The 14,830-nt window shown below is 52.0% G+C and overlaps 2 protein-coding genes across 2 annotated transcripts in view; one reads left to right on the forward strand and one right to left on the reverse strand.

The window, feature by feature from the left end:
• Nucleotides 1-336: 336 nt before the first annotated feature.
• Nucleotides 337-9,623, forward strand: LOC103607050 (fumarylacetoacetate hydrolase domain-containing protein 2A). The gene is made up of 8 exons (XM_008591595.1): nt 337-463; nt 2,824-3,074; nt 4,241-4,457; nt 7,119-7,178; nt 7,455-7,617; nt 8,879-8,987; nt 9,115-9,202; nt 9,389-9,623. Exons 2-8 carry the CDS (start codon nt 2,830-2,832, stop codon nt 9,449-9,451), a joined length of 945 nt encoding a protein of 314 aa, XP_008589817.1. The 5' UTR covers nt 337-463; nt 2,824-2,829; the 3' UTR covers nt 9,452-9,623.
• A 121-nt stretch (nt 9,624-9,744) lies between these two features.
• LOC103607051 (glycerol-3-phosphate acyltransferase 2, mitochondrial-like) overlaps nt 9,745-14,830 on the reverse strand; it is a gene marked incomplete at its 5' end in the record, with an annotated part of 12,401 nt that continues 7,315 nt past the window's right edge. The window contains 14 exons of the mRNA XM_008591597.1: nt 9,745-10,046; nt 10,464-10,519; nt 10,747-10,812; nt 10,898-11,018; nt 11,102-11,233; nt 11,707-11,784; nt 11,994-12,142; nt 12,230-12,488; nt 12,561-12,631; nt 13,299-13,417; nt 13,755-13,837; nt 14,006-14,128; nt 14,295-14,507; nt 14,598-14,697. Of these exons, the coding sequence (XP_008589819.1) occupies nt 9,930-10,046; nt 10,464-10,519; nt 10,747-10,812; nt 10,898-11,018; nt 11,102-11,233; nt 11,707-11,784; nt 11,994-12,142; nt 12,230-12,488; nt 12,561-12,631; nt 13,299-13,417; nt 13,755-13,837; nt 14,006-14,128; nt 14,295-14,507; nt 14,598-14,697 (1,687 nt within the window). The remainder of the gene's footprint in view (nt 10,047-10,463; nt 10,520-10,746; nt 10,813-10,897; nt 11,019-11,101; nt 11,234-11,706; nt 11,785-11,993; nt 12,143-12,229; nt 12,489-12,560; nt 12,632-13,298; nt 13,418-13,754; nt 13,838-14,005; nt 14,129-14,294; nt 14,508-14,597; nt 14,698-14,830) is intronic.

Below are 14,830 nucleotides of genomic sequence, written 5' to 3' on the forward strand. Positions count from 1 at the left end.
TGGCCCAGAAGAGGGCCGGGGCTGGGGTGAGACCACAGACGCGTCCAGGGCGCAAAATTTCAGAAAATGCTCACTCTCAGGTTCGTGCAAGCTCAGGGTCGCCCTGAGTGTGACTGTCTCCTGAAAACGTGCGCCCTAGGCGCCTCGACGGCGCCCGGAGGCCAGAAGGCAGGTCACGGAGACCACCTACCTACCCGCCAGCGCTGGGCACGCCCCTCGGGGTCGGCTTCCGGGACCGAAGGAGGCGCCCTTCCATTGGCCGTCGTCCTGTGACGTCACCGGGGCGCGCCCGCTTCTCTCGCGTCTTATCCGGAGAGCCGCTCGGGGCCCGCGCAGCCGTAGTACCCGGGGTTGGTCGCAGTCAGCGGTGCCAGTGTCCGGGCGCCCGCCGTCCTTGGCCCCCGGCCCGAGAACCCTAACGTTACAGCGCAGGGTGCCTGGTAGGACCAGCCGCCGCAGCCAGGTAGGTCTGGGCCTAGCCGGGAGGAGCGAGGGCTCTCCCGCGCCTGCCTCCTGCGAGGGGCAGGACTGGACGCAGCTCCCCAGCTTCTTCCCACACACGGATGGGGCGGGTGCGGAGGACCCTCGTGAGCCTCCGCTGACTGCAGGGGACGGAGCTGGGCATATAGGGAAACCGACGTCTCAGGCTGCGATGCTTGTGCTGTTTCCACATGTTGCTGCCTCTTCGCTTAAAGGCCCTTTTGCAGAGTAGGATTGAGCCGGGGCTTTGCAGCACAGTGGTTAGTGCAGAAGCACCGGGACCACCTTCTGACCGTCCTTGGCAGATACCCTTGACCTCTTTAAGCCTCAGTGCCCCGTTTTGTAAAATGGGAGCGCTCTATCTGAGGGGATTCCTGTAAGGGTGCAACGAACCTGCATGTGCCTGTCATGTGGGAAGGGCACAGTCAATGGGGCCTAAGGTTATGTTAGAGAGCAGATGACCAGCCTTATCCCTGAGGCAGCAGCCAACGGGTGCCTAGTTTCCCCAGGCATGGCTGAGGGCACTTAGGGCCTTTGGAGGATCTCCTGTTGGATTACGGGATCTCCTGTTGGAGGTCCCTACTTTTCATGACAACCTTATGGGCTAAAGTGCCCCCGGGCGGAGAAGGGGGGGGGGTTGAAGTTGGATTATCTTACTTGCACAACACCAGGCTTCTGAACCAAGGACTTCACTGTCACTTTGACTTGGATTCAAATCCCAGCTCTTTCCTTTTAGCTCTATGACCATGGGATCTTGGGCAAATCCCTTAACCTCTGTAAGCCTTAGTTGTCATCTGTAAAATGAAGCTAACAATACCTACCTTCCACAGTTATCAAGAGAATTAAATCAGACATTGTAGGTAGAGCATTTAACATAATACAGTGGGAGCAGTTACTGCTATTTTAGTGTGGGATGTCTGAGCACACGCATTTTGGCTCAAACAGCCTTTTGACAGTGGCATAGTTTGTGTTTGTGTAAGACAGCAAGGCAGGAGACTCAAAGCCTCTGGTTTTCTGGTCAGACTTGCAGGCCAAAACAGTGGTGACCTAATGGACAAGGCCAATTGAATCATCCAGGTGAGGACCTAGACTATGGGGCTCAGAGAGCTACCTCTACATTTTTGAGGCCTAAAGGGCTATTTTATAAACAAAGAACCAACACCAACGTCCAGAGTTCAATCCCTGTACCAGCCAGCTGCTAAAAAAAAAAAAAAGGAACCATGCAGGAGAGGGACTGTGTAGTAAGGAATGGAGGCCAGACTTAGATTAAGACCAAAACAAGAGAATGGGGTTTTGTATTTAAGTGGATCCTGCAATTCAAAATAGGACCTGAGCCCTGTTGATACTTCTAGGTGATTAGGGGAGGGAAGGCATGGCCATGTCTCCCAAGGTTGACAGTCTCCAAGCTGTCCCAAGTTGTGAAAAGTCAAACTCCTATTCTGTCATATATTCATTCAACAAAGAGTCACCAAGAGTATTCTGTGCACCAGGCACAGTGCTGGGCACTGTGGTCTCCAGCAAAAGAGACAAATGTGGCCCCTCAACCAGGGAGGAGACAGCTGAATGATGCCTGTACTGCCTGGGCCCCACTGCTTGCCTGCAGCCTCTTCCCTCTGGCATCCTGTTTTCCAGTGGGAGAAACTAAGTAATTACCATCTAGAGAGGCAGGTGGGGGCCTGCTTCTAGAAGGCCAGGACAGCCTGCTAGAAGTTCTGGCTTAATCGTGTAAGCAGTGGAAAGCATTTAAATAGGAGGGCCACCAGATCAAATTAGCATTTAAAAAATTGCTTGTGGCAGCTGTGAAGCCCATTTCAGCAGTGGCCACTGGCCCATGCTGGGCTGCCACTCTTAGCTAATTCCTAGTTCTGATCATTTTAGGCCAGAACAGCTCACATCCCTTCCTCAAGGAGCTATAAAAAGGTAAGGCCCTGATTATCTCCACAGTATCAGTCTCGATAGCTGAATCTTATTTTTATCAGTTGTTAGCATCTGCCTCCCCTGCAAGCAAGATGGCAGGGCTGAGTTTGTCTGACCTACATTGTTTCCCCAATGCCTACAGCAGTGCCAGGCACAGTGTAAACTTTTGGAGAACACTTGTTGACGGGACGCCAGAATTCCTGGGACTGGCTTAGTGCCTGGCATGAAGGAGTTGCTCTTTTAAAAATGTTTCACCTTATGAAGCATAGCAGGCTGAAATAACTTACAAATCTGTACCACTTCCCATGTGATGTGCCAGGAACAGTTGATGGGGGCAAAGGGACTTGGTCTGTGACTTGAGGAACTTCGGGGATCCTGATGATGGTTCTAGAATCCCTGTGTCCCCTGGGCTTTTTTTCTCCCTAGGCTCTGATGCTGGTCTCTGGTAGAAGGAGGCTGCTCACGGCTCTGCTGCAGGCTCAAAAGTCGCCTTTTCAACCCTCCAGAGACATGAGACTGGTGCAGTTCCAGGCACCCCACCTGACAGGGCCTCACTTGGGCCTGGAGTCAGGGAATGGTGGAGGGGTCATTGACCTCAATGCCTTTGACCCCACACTCCCTAAGACGATGATGCAGTTCCTGGAGCTGGGAGAGGCCACCCTCTCAGTGGCAAGAAGGTAAGTCAGCAGGCAGTATCACCCCGAAGCAGCTTCCTTGGTCCCCCCCACCCTCCTCCCACCCCCATCTTTGCCCTGGGAAACAGAGCCAGCAGGTAGCTGACTTACAAGGGAATAGGGTAACTCTACCTTCCCTTTCTCACCTGTTCACTTAGTGAAGAGCCTTTGAAATCTCATACAACATCCTCAATTTACAGTGGGGGAAACTGAGGCCCAAAGAGGGTGATTAACTGTCCCAAGGCCACATCTTTGGTGGTGGGGCCAGGACTCTGTGTATCACACTGCCTTCCACAGGGGATTAAGTCCCTGCCTGCCTGAGGGGTCTGGGACGGGGGTCCTAAGAGGCATTGTGGGGGAGTGATTTAAACTCCTGGCTCCTTAGAGGAGAGAACACTGCAAAGATGTTTTCTCCAAGATAGTTGGTTCCTGGGTTTGGGCTAGATTAGGTAGGAGTGTCCCTGAAGTCAGGAGCCCTATGGAATCTGGTCTGAACAGCTGATGAACACTAACTAAAACCATTTTAAGATGTCATTTTCACAAGTTAAGTTGGCATAAATACAAATGTTTGACAGCACACTGTGTCAGTGACACTATGTTCCCATACTGTCATATTTTTGCAAGATTGGAAACAACTTACATATCTCTTATTAGGGAATTGGGTGTATCTACAGTGCAGTAATATGCAGCCATAGGAAAAAAAGAGAAAGCTCTCTATATATTGTCATGGAGAGATCTCCAAAATATATTGTTTTTAAAAAGGTGTGTGTAGTGTGCTATTATTTGCATACAAAAGGGTAGGAGAAGAGTGTCCATAGGGCAGCTGTGAAGAGCTATATAGGGCACTGTGGTTGTCTCCAAGGAAGGGAATGGAGTGACTAGGAGGGGCAAGAGAGAGAGCTATTTATTCCCATTCGAACCTTTTGAAATCTCTTACATAGACATGAATTACCTATTGGGGGTAAGGAAACTGGATAAATAACAAACAGTGCTCTGATACCAAAGGACAGGAGTGGGGCTTGATTTTCACGTTGACTCTGATGATTGAGAGATCTAGAAAATATACTTTAAAAAGCAAAACTTGTAGCTGCTGCATCATCTCCTCAGCCTGCTATGGGACTGCCAGCTCGCTTTCAGCCAGCCCCTCTCTCCTGCTCTGGTCTCTACAGAGCTTTGGCTGCTCAGTTGCCAGTATTACCACGGTCAGACGTGACCTTCTTGGCCCCAGTCACGCGACCAGACAAGGTGGTGTGTGTGGGCATGAATTATGTGGACCACTGCAAAGAACAGAACGTGCCCGTGCCCAAGGAGCCCATCATCTTCAGCAAGTTTCCCAGCGCCATCGTGGGGCCCTACGATGAGGTCGTCCTCCCACCTGAGAGCCAGGTCGGTGCCTCCCTGCTGCCCCCCAACCAAGTTACTGGGTCCCATCACAAGGGTGTTCAGAGCTCAACGTATAGCCCACAGGAGCCACCTGTCACTCAGTAGTGCGTTAAACAGAAACTGCAGGTGATCGTACAGAAATAACAATGGCCTGGAAAAATATGAACTTACATTTTTTCCTGATTACAAAAGTAACATACCTTCATTGTAGAAAATTAATAAATTACAAATAAATGTAAAAAAAAAATTAAAAATCATTCATATTCTCACTGCCCAGTGCTTGCAATATTGTTTTGCTGTTTATCTTTCCAGTGTTTTTCTATTCCTGTATATATTTATACTGTGTATATACCTACCTTTTCCTCAAGACTCCATCAAGAATATTTTTTCATGCCATTAAATATTCTCCCTGAAATATTTTAAGTTACTACATAGTTTTATGTTGTACCAGTATCCATAATTTATTCACTAGTCCCCTATTGCTAGACTTTATTACTTAAATTGTTTCCAGTTTTTGGCTTCTAGAAATAATTTTGCAATGAACATACCTTTATAGAAAAGACTTTGCACATCCATTAATACATGATTATTTCCTTGGAATAAACTCTTAGAATTTGAATGTCTGTGTCAAACTATAGACAGCATTTCAAAACTTATGAGAAATTCTGCCAAATTGACCTTCAAAAAAGTTGTAAAAGCAATTTACACACCCACCAGCAGTGTATGTACCCTTACTAACACTGGTTAACATTTCTCTCAAATTTTTATTTTAGAAATGTTTTGGAAATTATAGAAAAGTTTAAAAAATAATACAATGAACACTCATATACTCTTCACTTGGTTTCAGTGTTAACGTTTTGTCATATTTGCTCCCCACCCCCACATACACGTACACTTTTGGGGGATGGGGTGGGAGAGAGGACCTTTCTAAGTAAATTGCAGGCATTAAGACTGTTCACTCATAAAAACTTAATCATGCATCTCCTAAAAATAAGGACAATGGCCTGCATGACCACAATGCCACTATGACAACTAAGAAAATTAACATGAATAATATCTAATATATACTCCAATTATCCCCATTCTTGATCGAGAATACTCTCAGTTGCCCCAAATATGATTTTTAATTTGGTTACTTTTTTGTTTGTTGATCCAGGATCAGTCAGGGCCACACACTGTATTTGGTTATGTTTCTTTAACGGTTTTAATCTAGAACAGAGTCTTAAAGACTTTTTCTTAAAGGGCCAGTTAACAGATATTAGGCTTTGAGTGCCATATGGTCTCTGTTGCAACAATTCAACTCTGCTGTTGTGTAAAAGTCACCAAGGACACATAAATGAACGAACATGGTGGAGTTCCAGTAGAACTTTTATTTATAAAATCAGGCAGTGAGCTGGCCATAGCTTGTCAACACCTGATCTCAAATAATTCCTCTGCCCTTTTCTTTCATGACACTGACTTTCCAAAGAATCCAGTCAAGTTGTCTCACAGCATGTCCCACACTGTCAAGAATTCTACACAGGAGCTGTGGACTTCCCTCTGCATTTCATAAAGTTTGACCACTTGGTTTACTTGATATCCATTAGATCTCTCCATTGTCAAGCTATATTTTCATTGTTGTAATTAATAACCTAGGTAGGGTGGTAGTGTGAGATCATGTGCTTGTCTTGTTGATCCCCAGCTTTTCATCAGGGACCCTGTAGCCATCCATACCTGAATCCATTTACTGCATTGCAGGTTGAAGAAAGATGACTTATTATGCCTTCTATTTTTATTATCTGGCATTCTGTGAAGAAAATCTGCCTCCTTTTCTTACTTTCACACCTTTGGTATCACTGAAATCCTGATTTTCATTCACTTATAGTCCATCACTTATATTCTTTTTGATATTCAGATGACGTCCTTTGGCCAGTAGAGGCCTTCAAATTGGTTCCCATCCTTGTCACTTTGAGCACTTTCTTTCTGGCCAGGATATTCCAGGCTCATCTTGTAACCTCTGTCTTGGGCATGAAATTAGTCATTTCCCCAAGGAACCTAGTTCCCTTTAGTGGGGAGTGGTATTAGAGACCAATATCTGGGTGTCAGATGTACTGATACCAACTCTGGTTATTACCATTAGAAATAGCAGCCAATTTGAAAGACTAAATTGTATCTATTTTGCAATTGCATTTTGCTGATTATGGGAGAGGCTGAGCATATTTTCATGTTTTGTGGCCATGTGGATTTAATTTTTTTGAACTGCTTATTCAAGCCCTTTGCACAGATTTATTTGGGGATATTGGTCTTTTTCTTGTTATCATTAAAGTGAGTTAATAATTAAAGCACTTAGAATAGTGCCTGGCACACAGTAGGATTACATATTGCTAAGTACTACTTGGTATTTATACTTTGATGAAGGTATCAGGAGTGACTTTAAACTCAATCCCCTAGCTATGTGTTGCTCTTCTACAGTCACAGTGGGGAGCTGTGCCTGCATCCAGTGCACTGCCCAAAGTACGCCTACCCTGTCATTCACTCAGCTCTGGTTCCTGGAGATTGCAAATGTGAGCCACCAGCCAAGCCACACTGTCAGAGACCCAGGCCATGAGGCACAGTGAGCAGCCTCTCAGCTTGGAAACAGGCCCCAGAACCACGGCAGCTCACTGCTCCTCTCCTACTCTACAGGAGGTGGACTGGGAGGTGGAGCTGGCCGTGGTCATTGGAAAGAAAGGCAAGCACATCAAGGTGAGGTGGAAGGTGTGGGCTCCCAGGCCAGAGTGGAACAGAGGTCCCAGCTTCTACCTCTGCTAGTGCTGACCTTGCTCACCAACACAGTGGTCAGCTGTCCCTGACACTGGAAGTGGTTGGCACCCACCTGCTCCCTGACATTGCCTTGTCCCCTGCCTACCACCTTTGGCTAGCTCTACCTATTAACGTGGGATAAAGGCTTTGAGATCCTTTGGTGTAGGAACTAGTGTCATCTGTGATCTAACCTATCAGGCCAAACCCCTCCCCCCATAGGCCACAGATGCCATGGCTCACGTGGCTGGTTTCACTGTGGCTGATGATGTGAGTGCTCGTGACTGGCAAATAGGACGCAACGGGAAGCAGTGGCTGCTGGGAAAAACTTTCGACACCTTTTGCCCCCTGGGCCCTGCTTTGGTGACCAAGGACAGTATAGCAGGTAGGTCCCTGGTCTTTGCCCACTGTACCTGCCTTTACACAGATACCTCAGCATCAGGAGAAAGCAGCACTCCAGGGGGCAGGAGTGCGGGCACTGCTACGTACAGAGCCCACCCTCCCCAACTGCCTATTGGCTGCTGATTCCATAGAGGGCAAGTCTCGGCCTCAGCTGTGGGCTCTCCCATGGGCTTCCTTCCCAAGCCCCAGGTCCCAAGAGGGGGAACAGAACTGCAGAGGTCTTGGAACTGCATTCAGGAAGTGAATACAAAAAACAACTCTACACTGATGGTTGGGTCAGGCTTCCCCTAGCTGCCACCATCTGGAATAGTCTTTAAGTTGAAATAAAGCAAAGCTGGCCTTTGAGTGCTGGGGAGAATGGCTGTCACAAAGCCTGTGCATTTTCCAAGATAAGGGAGGTGTAAGAGCACCAACTGACTGTGCCCAGCCACTGTGTAAACACCAACTGCACGCAGCAAGAACAGTGAGCCTGGAGGGAGGCGGTGGCTAAGAGAGCAGAGCGCAGCCACCCAAAGCCATTGGGGGTGACACCAAGGGCACCAGTGCCTTGCAGCACCCATACAGTCAGAGTCCTCAGGAAAGTTAAGTGGTGTTCCAGCTGCTCTACCTAAGGAGGGTGTAGAACACAAAGGCCACCATCAAAAAAGCTAGAAGTGGGCCGGCCCCGTGGCTCACTCAGGAGAGTGTGGTGCTGGTAGCGCCAAGGCCGCGGGTTTGGATCCTATATGGGGATGGCCGGTGCACTCACTGGTTGAGCGTGGTGCTGACAACACCATGCCGAGGGTCGCGATCCCCTAACGGGTCAAAAAAAAGAACTAAAAGTGCCAGTTGGCCAGGAGACTAGTTTGAGTAAGCCATCCCCTGCCAGCTTCAGGTACATGCAGCTTCACTGTCCCTGCTTGTGCCATTGCCCTGTTGCTTTGTTGATGCTGAGTCATTTTTTAAATCTACACTTGTCAGTTTCTGCTGTAGACAGACATCCATTTCTTTGAAGCAAAAGCCCCAGGCATTTTTCTCTCCCCCTTGAAAGTCACACGACTTAACTCACATGACTATTGCCTGGTACTCTGCTGGGTGGTGGGGATGCAGGGAGACCTGAGGAGGCCATGTCTATATAGAAAGTTCCAGGGTAGAGTGCTGAATTGAAGTGGGCACAAAGTCCTTTTGCCTGTTAAGTCACAAAGCCTCCCTACAGTTTTTTTCTAAATATGGGAAAGAAGTTGAGGGGAAACTTTGCATTTCAGATCCACACAACTTAAAGATCTGCTGCCGGGTGAATGGGGAGGTGGTCCAGAGCAGCAACACCAGTCAGATGGTATTTAAGACGGAAGAGCTGATAGCATGGGTCTCCCGGTGAGTAGAACAGAGCCTGTCTTGGCCAGCCCCCACCCCCCCAAATTGGAGGCTGAGCCTAGCCCTTCATCCCTGGTTGTGGCCTCCTAGGCCGCTGGTCTCACCTGTTCCTTTTGCTTTGCCCCAGGTTTGTCACTCTTTACCCAGGGGATGTCATCCTGACTGGGACCCCACCAGGTGTTGGTCTGTTCAGAAAACCTCCTGTCTTCCTCAAGGTACGTTAGCTAAGAAGAAGAAAGGGAGCAAGGACCCAGAAGGCCTGGCAGGTTGGCTCAGACTTGAGAAATTCAGGTTTGTGTATGTGTGTGTGTCGGAGGTGGGGGGAGAGATTGAGAATGAGTGAGAAAGGGAAAGAGAGAGAGGGTAAAGGGCTCAACTTCTCACAGCCTGCTCTGTTGCAGAAGGGAGATGAAGTCCAGTGTGAGATTGAAGAACTAGGTGTCATCGTCAACAAGGTGGTGTGATGGCTCCTGCACAGACCCTGTACTTAAAACAAGATTGTGGGCACCTGCTCCCACTCAGACCAGCACAGGGAAATACCCAGACATGGGTTGTTGGCAGCCCCCCCAAGGCTCTTCTAGGAGGAAGGGAGAAAGATAGAGTGCTCCTCAATAAATCTGTCAAGCCAAAGCAGCAGCTGGGCTTCTGCTACTGTTTTTTTTTTTTAGGGTTTGTTTCATGGGGCGAGATGGGGCATTTTCAAAGGGGTGGAGAAGAATGCACACCAGAAAGATACTGCCAGACTTGGCAAAAGAGACTTGTTTTAGTACCCTTTTTTATCATACCTGAGGATGGAGAAAGCAAAAGACAGCAAGAGACAATCAAACCTCAAAGATTTTATAGTCCAGCTAAGGGTTTGCAGCTTCCTCTCAGTCGTCTAGCTCCCAGATGCAGCTGTGTTCTGGGGCTGAGAAGTCTCAGCACAGGCTCTGTCCCATAGTTCTAGCTACAGATGAACTGCCAGATGAATTGTTCCAGCTTTTCCTGATTGTCCTGGCTGGCAAATGCAGGGGACAGGTGGAGCCTAGGGCCTTCAGGGCTGGGCATCTGCTGCAGCACCTGGGCCATGAAGACGGGCTGTGAGTGCCCTCACCATGGGGACTGCCCACAGGTCCCAGGGGCTAAACCTGTCCCCCAGAAACCTCCTTGAGACCTCTGGTCCCACTGGCCTCAGTGTGTTAGTGCAAATGCTCTATCATCTCTCTCAAACCATCCCCCAGTGAGCTGCCCGTGAGTAGAATGAGGCAGTGGTTTGGGAGACCAAGAGGGGCAGGAAAACCACACAGCCTTCTCCAACCTACCATCACTACATCTACTCCTGGGAGATATCAGGTGAATCCCAGGGTCTTAATGAGGCAGCATCAGGGCCAGCCCCATGGGGTGGGGGTGGGGGTGGGGGACATAGCTGGGTTTCCCTAAGCAGCTCTATCAGGGTAGAAGCAGGGAGACAGATGGGGTGACACGGGCCCCTCTTACCCCCAGGTCTCTGAAGGTCCAGATAGCACTGATGGCAAGATTTGGGTCTGCACACTCTAGAGGGAGAAGAGAAATGAAGGCTCTGGGGAGGGAAGGCAGGGAGCCACTGGGCACAGGCTTCTCTCTTCCTCTTGTTTAAAGAAGGAACAATCCAGGTATAGGGCTCAGACCGGACTGAAGACCATCTTCCTGGAGTTGGGCTGTCACTGCCCAGCAGGGGGCAGCAGCCACCAGCAAACCCACCCCTGCCTCCTGGAGCCTGGGCTGGCTGCTTGGAACTCACCAAAGATCCCTTCTTCCTGGGCAGTGGCCTGCAAGAATTGGAACAGCTGCTCTGTGTAGCCCGACTCTGCAGAAGAGACAAGACCTAGACCCAGGGCCCTACACAGGCAGAGCCCCTGCCCTGAGGACTGCAAGGGAAGTGAGGGCCTCACCAGTATCGGGCAGCTGTCCCTGGTGGAGAAAGGTGGCAGCCTGTGCGAAGGCCTTGAGCAGTGGGCTGAGCAGGCGGCAGAGGAAGAGGAAGAAGTCAGGGCAGCGCGACTGCTGGCCGAGCTGGAAGGGGACAAACCAGGGTGAGGGCAGCTCCCCACTGCCTCCCTACCAACTCCTTCCCAGGGTAGCTTCTCCCAACACACCCTGAAGTACCGGCCCTCGGCTTCCATGAAGTCGTCACTGTCGCTATCAGTAAAGTCCCCGCTGGTTTTCCACAGCAGCTTTGAACTCAAACGCTGTCGCCCTGTGTCGCAGGCTGGCTGGGAGCCTGGGGTCTGGGGACCGTGGGAGCCATTGGTCCCTGACAGGCTGGCCAGGGATCAGCGCTACACCCCCCAAACCAGGTACATGCAGGTGAAAACAGTAAAAACAGACTTAGGGAGCCCAAGAGGATGCCTAGATCCACGCCAGGTCATAGCACCTGCTGGGGCAACTTGCAGGGTGAGAGGAAGTGAGCACCTGCCCTCAAGGGCCATAGCCCTGTGAACAAGAAATATGGGCATAGGAGGTGTGCAGAGAGCCTCATAGGTACACATGTCCAGTCCTTCCTGAGAGACACACATGGGCCCAGGGCAGATGTGGTCATATCCCAAGGCACAGTGGTGGAGGCTTCTCTGCTAGGCCAGAGGCTGCACCCCCACAGCACACTCGGAGCAGAAGAGGAGCCTGGGGCAGCTGTCACTCAGGGTGGGAGGCTGCAGGAGGTCAGGCCTTAGGCAGGGGCTTTGTCTGCAACTGCCCTGCCTACCTCCTCAGCAACCAGAAGTCCACACTGGATGAGACGGTCCAACACCTCCTGACAGTAGCAGTAGGACGACTGGCAGGGCTGGGGAGAAAGAGGTACCCATATGGCCTCAGGAGAGCCAGGCACATAGGCAAGGGCCTGGCCAGAGGCAGGGCAAGGCCAAACCTACCACAACACGAGGTCTTAAGGGTAGGGCTCAGGCAGGGATGGGCTACCTTCCACAATCAAGCAGGGAAGGCCCAGGACCCAGCTGAGCTTGGGGGCTGGGAGCAGGGGTGGGGGGCACTGACCTGCAGCAGCAGCAGGTCTTGTGGCAGCAGATGTACCAGCAGCAGGATCTGGCGGTACAGCTCATTCTGGCTCAGCAGCTCTATGCCCTGCAGCTCCCAGGGCCCCTCAGGCGGCACTCTACCTGCCAGCAGCCCCCTCACAGCACAGGCTGGGGGAAGAGGGGCCAGCATGAGCAAGGAGCCATTCCCTTCACCCCTAAACACACATCCCCCCACCCTGAGCCCTCAGGACTCACCACCCACAGCCTCGCTCAGGAAGGCAGGCAGCAGCTCAGCACTCAGGCGTGCCAGGTGCGTGAGGCCTGGGCCAGGCCGGGGCACCACCAGCAAGTCCCCCTGGTGGATGCGCAGCAGGGCCACGTGCACCCGCAACAGGCTCAGGGTGTGTTGCACCAGGCACCGCAGCTGCCCAGAGAAGCCCACATCGAAGCCACGCAGCAGTGCCTCCTCAGTCAACCAGGAGAACTCCCCCAGGAGCTGCGACAGGAACACGCCCTGGGTGGGCAGAGCAAGGCTGAGCAGGAGGGCCACACCCCCTCCCCCAGCTCCCACCACACTGCACCCTACCTTCCTGTGCTTGAAGAGCAGCAGTGTGGCCATGATGGCTGTGCTCATCACTGCCGAGCTTGCCACGCTGGCTGCGGCCGGAGTGGGATGCTGGTCAGAGATTGAGGCCCAGGAGCCTGGTCCCTCCATCACCTGGCAAGCTCCAACTCCACCCCAGGGAGGAGGAAAGCAGGCCCCAAGAATTGGCATTTATCATACATATGCTGAGAGCCAGGCAAACAGCTCAGGGGCCTTCCCTGGATCTTGCAGTACCCACCCACCAACCCAGTCTCCACCACAAAAGGGGCACTTGAGAAGATAACAGAATGCCGCAAGAGCCTCCCTGTGCAGGCACAGTGTTAAGCCCCTTACATGCATTACTCCATTCAGTTAACACCATCCCCATTTACAGCTAAGGAGACTCAAGCTCAGAGAGATGAGGTAATGAGCCCGAGGCGAGGCTGGGTGTGACTCTGGGTAGGTGGTTACAGCCCAGGCATCAACCCAGCTCATCTTCCTCGGCTCAGTTGGCTGTATGTGTCTACTCAGCTGCTCCCTCATGCTCTCCCTGGCTGCCCCACTTCTTGGGGGCAGAGGGAGGGTTCCACTCTTTGAATATCCCAACTGTGCCACAGAGAGAGGGTGGCTCAGGTGCAGACACACACTTGGAACAGAGGGTCCCAACAACTGGCCATCCCACAGAGAGAAGGGACCGCTCAGAGACCCACCCCCCAAGGCCCAGATCTAGTTTACCCTCACCACTCAGGATGTGACGGCTCAGCCTCCTGACCAGAAGCTGGTCCTCTTCCTTGAGGGACAGCAGAGGCCCAGTTACTGGGGTCCACTCTTGCTCCTTCTCAGTGTCTGGGACAACAGTACTGGAATAGACATAGATCACAGAATGAAAGGACCAAACCTAGAAACAATTGCAGAAAATCCCAGGGCTTTCTCAAAGGTGATAGCATTTTTCCCATCCCAGCCCCAGGGCAGGGGATGGCACATGTAACTCCCAGCCCCTTCCAGGCCTGTGTGCCACATGCCACATGCAGACTGTTGGCAAGGCAAGTGCCTGGTACTGTTCCAGGTGACCCAAGGAAAGGCTGCTGATGTGTGATTGTGCGTGTGTATATGGGGGGAGGGGTGTCAGCTACACAAGCTGATGCTGAAGGGGCTGCCTGCCTTGCCCCCAAGATGCACACACTCCCCTGCCCCTACCATTGGCCCAGCACGATGGGCTGCAGCAGCTGCTCCAGGGTCTGCCTGCTGCCCCAGCAGCTTCTGGTGTTGCTGGTGTATTCCTGCCCAGGACAAGGTTCTTAGGTGGCCTGCTCTGGCCCACCAAGAGACCTGCACACAGCCCACCTGGGGTAGAGTAAGGCTATCCCTGCAGTGGCTTTGAGGCCAGACTGTCAGATGCCCCGGGACAGACCCTAGGCACTCTTAGCCTTGTTCATCTGGCTCCATACCTTCAGGGAGAAGGGCTGGGCAAGATGCACGCGGACACAGACACGGCGGCCACAGCCCCAGCAGCTGCACAGGCTCCACAGAATGGCCAGAGCTGCTCTCCACAGCCCCAGGGGAGCTGAGGCCTGCAGGGAGGGAGAGCCTGAGTACGCCACCTCTCCTGGGCCACAGGATGATGACTGCAGGGAGAATTTCTTCATACACACCCCGGTTTTGACCCCAGCCCTAACAATACTGTGCCTTCTGTCTGGAGCTGGTGTCTACTTGTCCCCAGGGGCAGGAGGGTCTTACATGGTGTACGTCTCGTGGAGCATCTGGAACCAGGTCATAGGTGACGGCTACTGGCACCAGCATAGCATCTGGGACAATGCCCACCTGGACTGCCTGCACCCCCAGTCCCAGCCAGGCCTGGCCCAGGGCTGACAGCCGTGGCCCCTGGACCCCAGGGGCCTCCTCCAGGAAGATGAGCAGGGGCTGCCCACTCACCAGCAGTTGCTCCATGGCCTGGAATGGGAAGAGGGGTGGGTGTCAAGACCAGAGCAGGAACAGACCCCTGTCCTCTTGGCCCCACACATAAACACTGGGGACACTCACCGCATGGACCACGGTCCTTGCAAGGACCCCCTCAGAGCTGTCCAGGGACTGGTTGGCCTCTGAGGGCAGGAAAAGCCCCCCAAGGTTCCTCAGCAGAGCTCTGTGGAGCACAGGGCAGAGCCTGATTAGGAAAGAGGCTCCAGGGCCGGCCCGGTGGCGCACTCCATAGAGCGCGGCGCTTGGGAGTGCAGCGGCGCTCCCGCCGAGGGTTCGGATCCCATATAGAGACCAGT

The sequence above is a fragment of the Galeopterus variegatus genome, unplaced genomic scaffold, assembly GCF_000696425.1.
Source record: "Galeopterus variegatus unplaced genomic scaffold, G_variegatus-3.0.2 Scaffold7070, whole genome shotgun sequence".
Classification (NCBI taxonomy): Eukaryota; Metazoa; Chordata; class Mammalia; order Dermoptera; family Cynocephalidae; genus Galeopterus; species Galeopterus variegatus.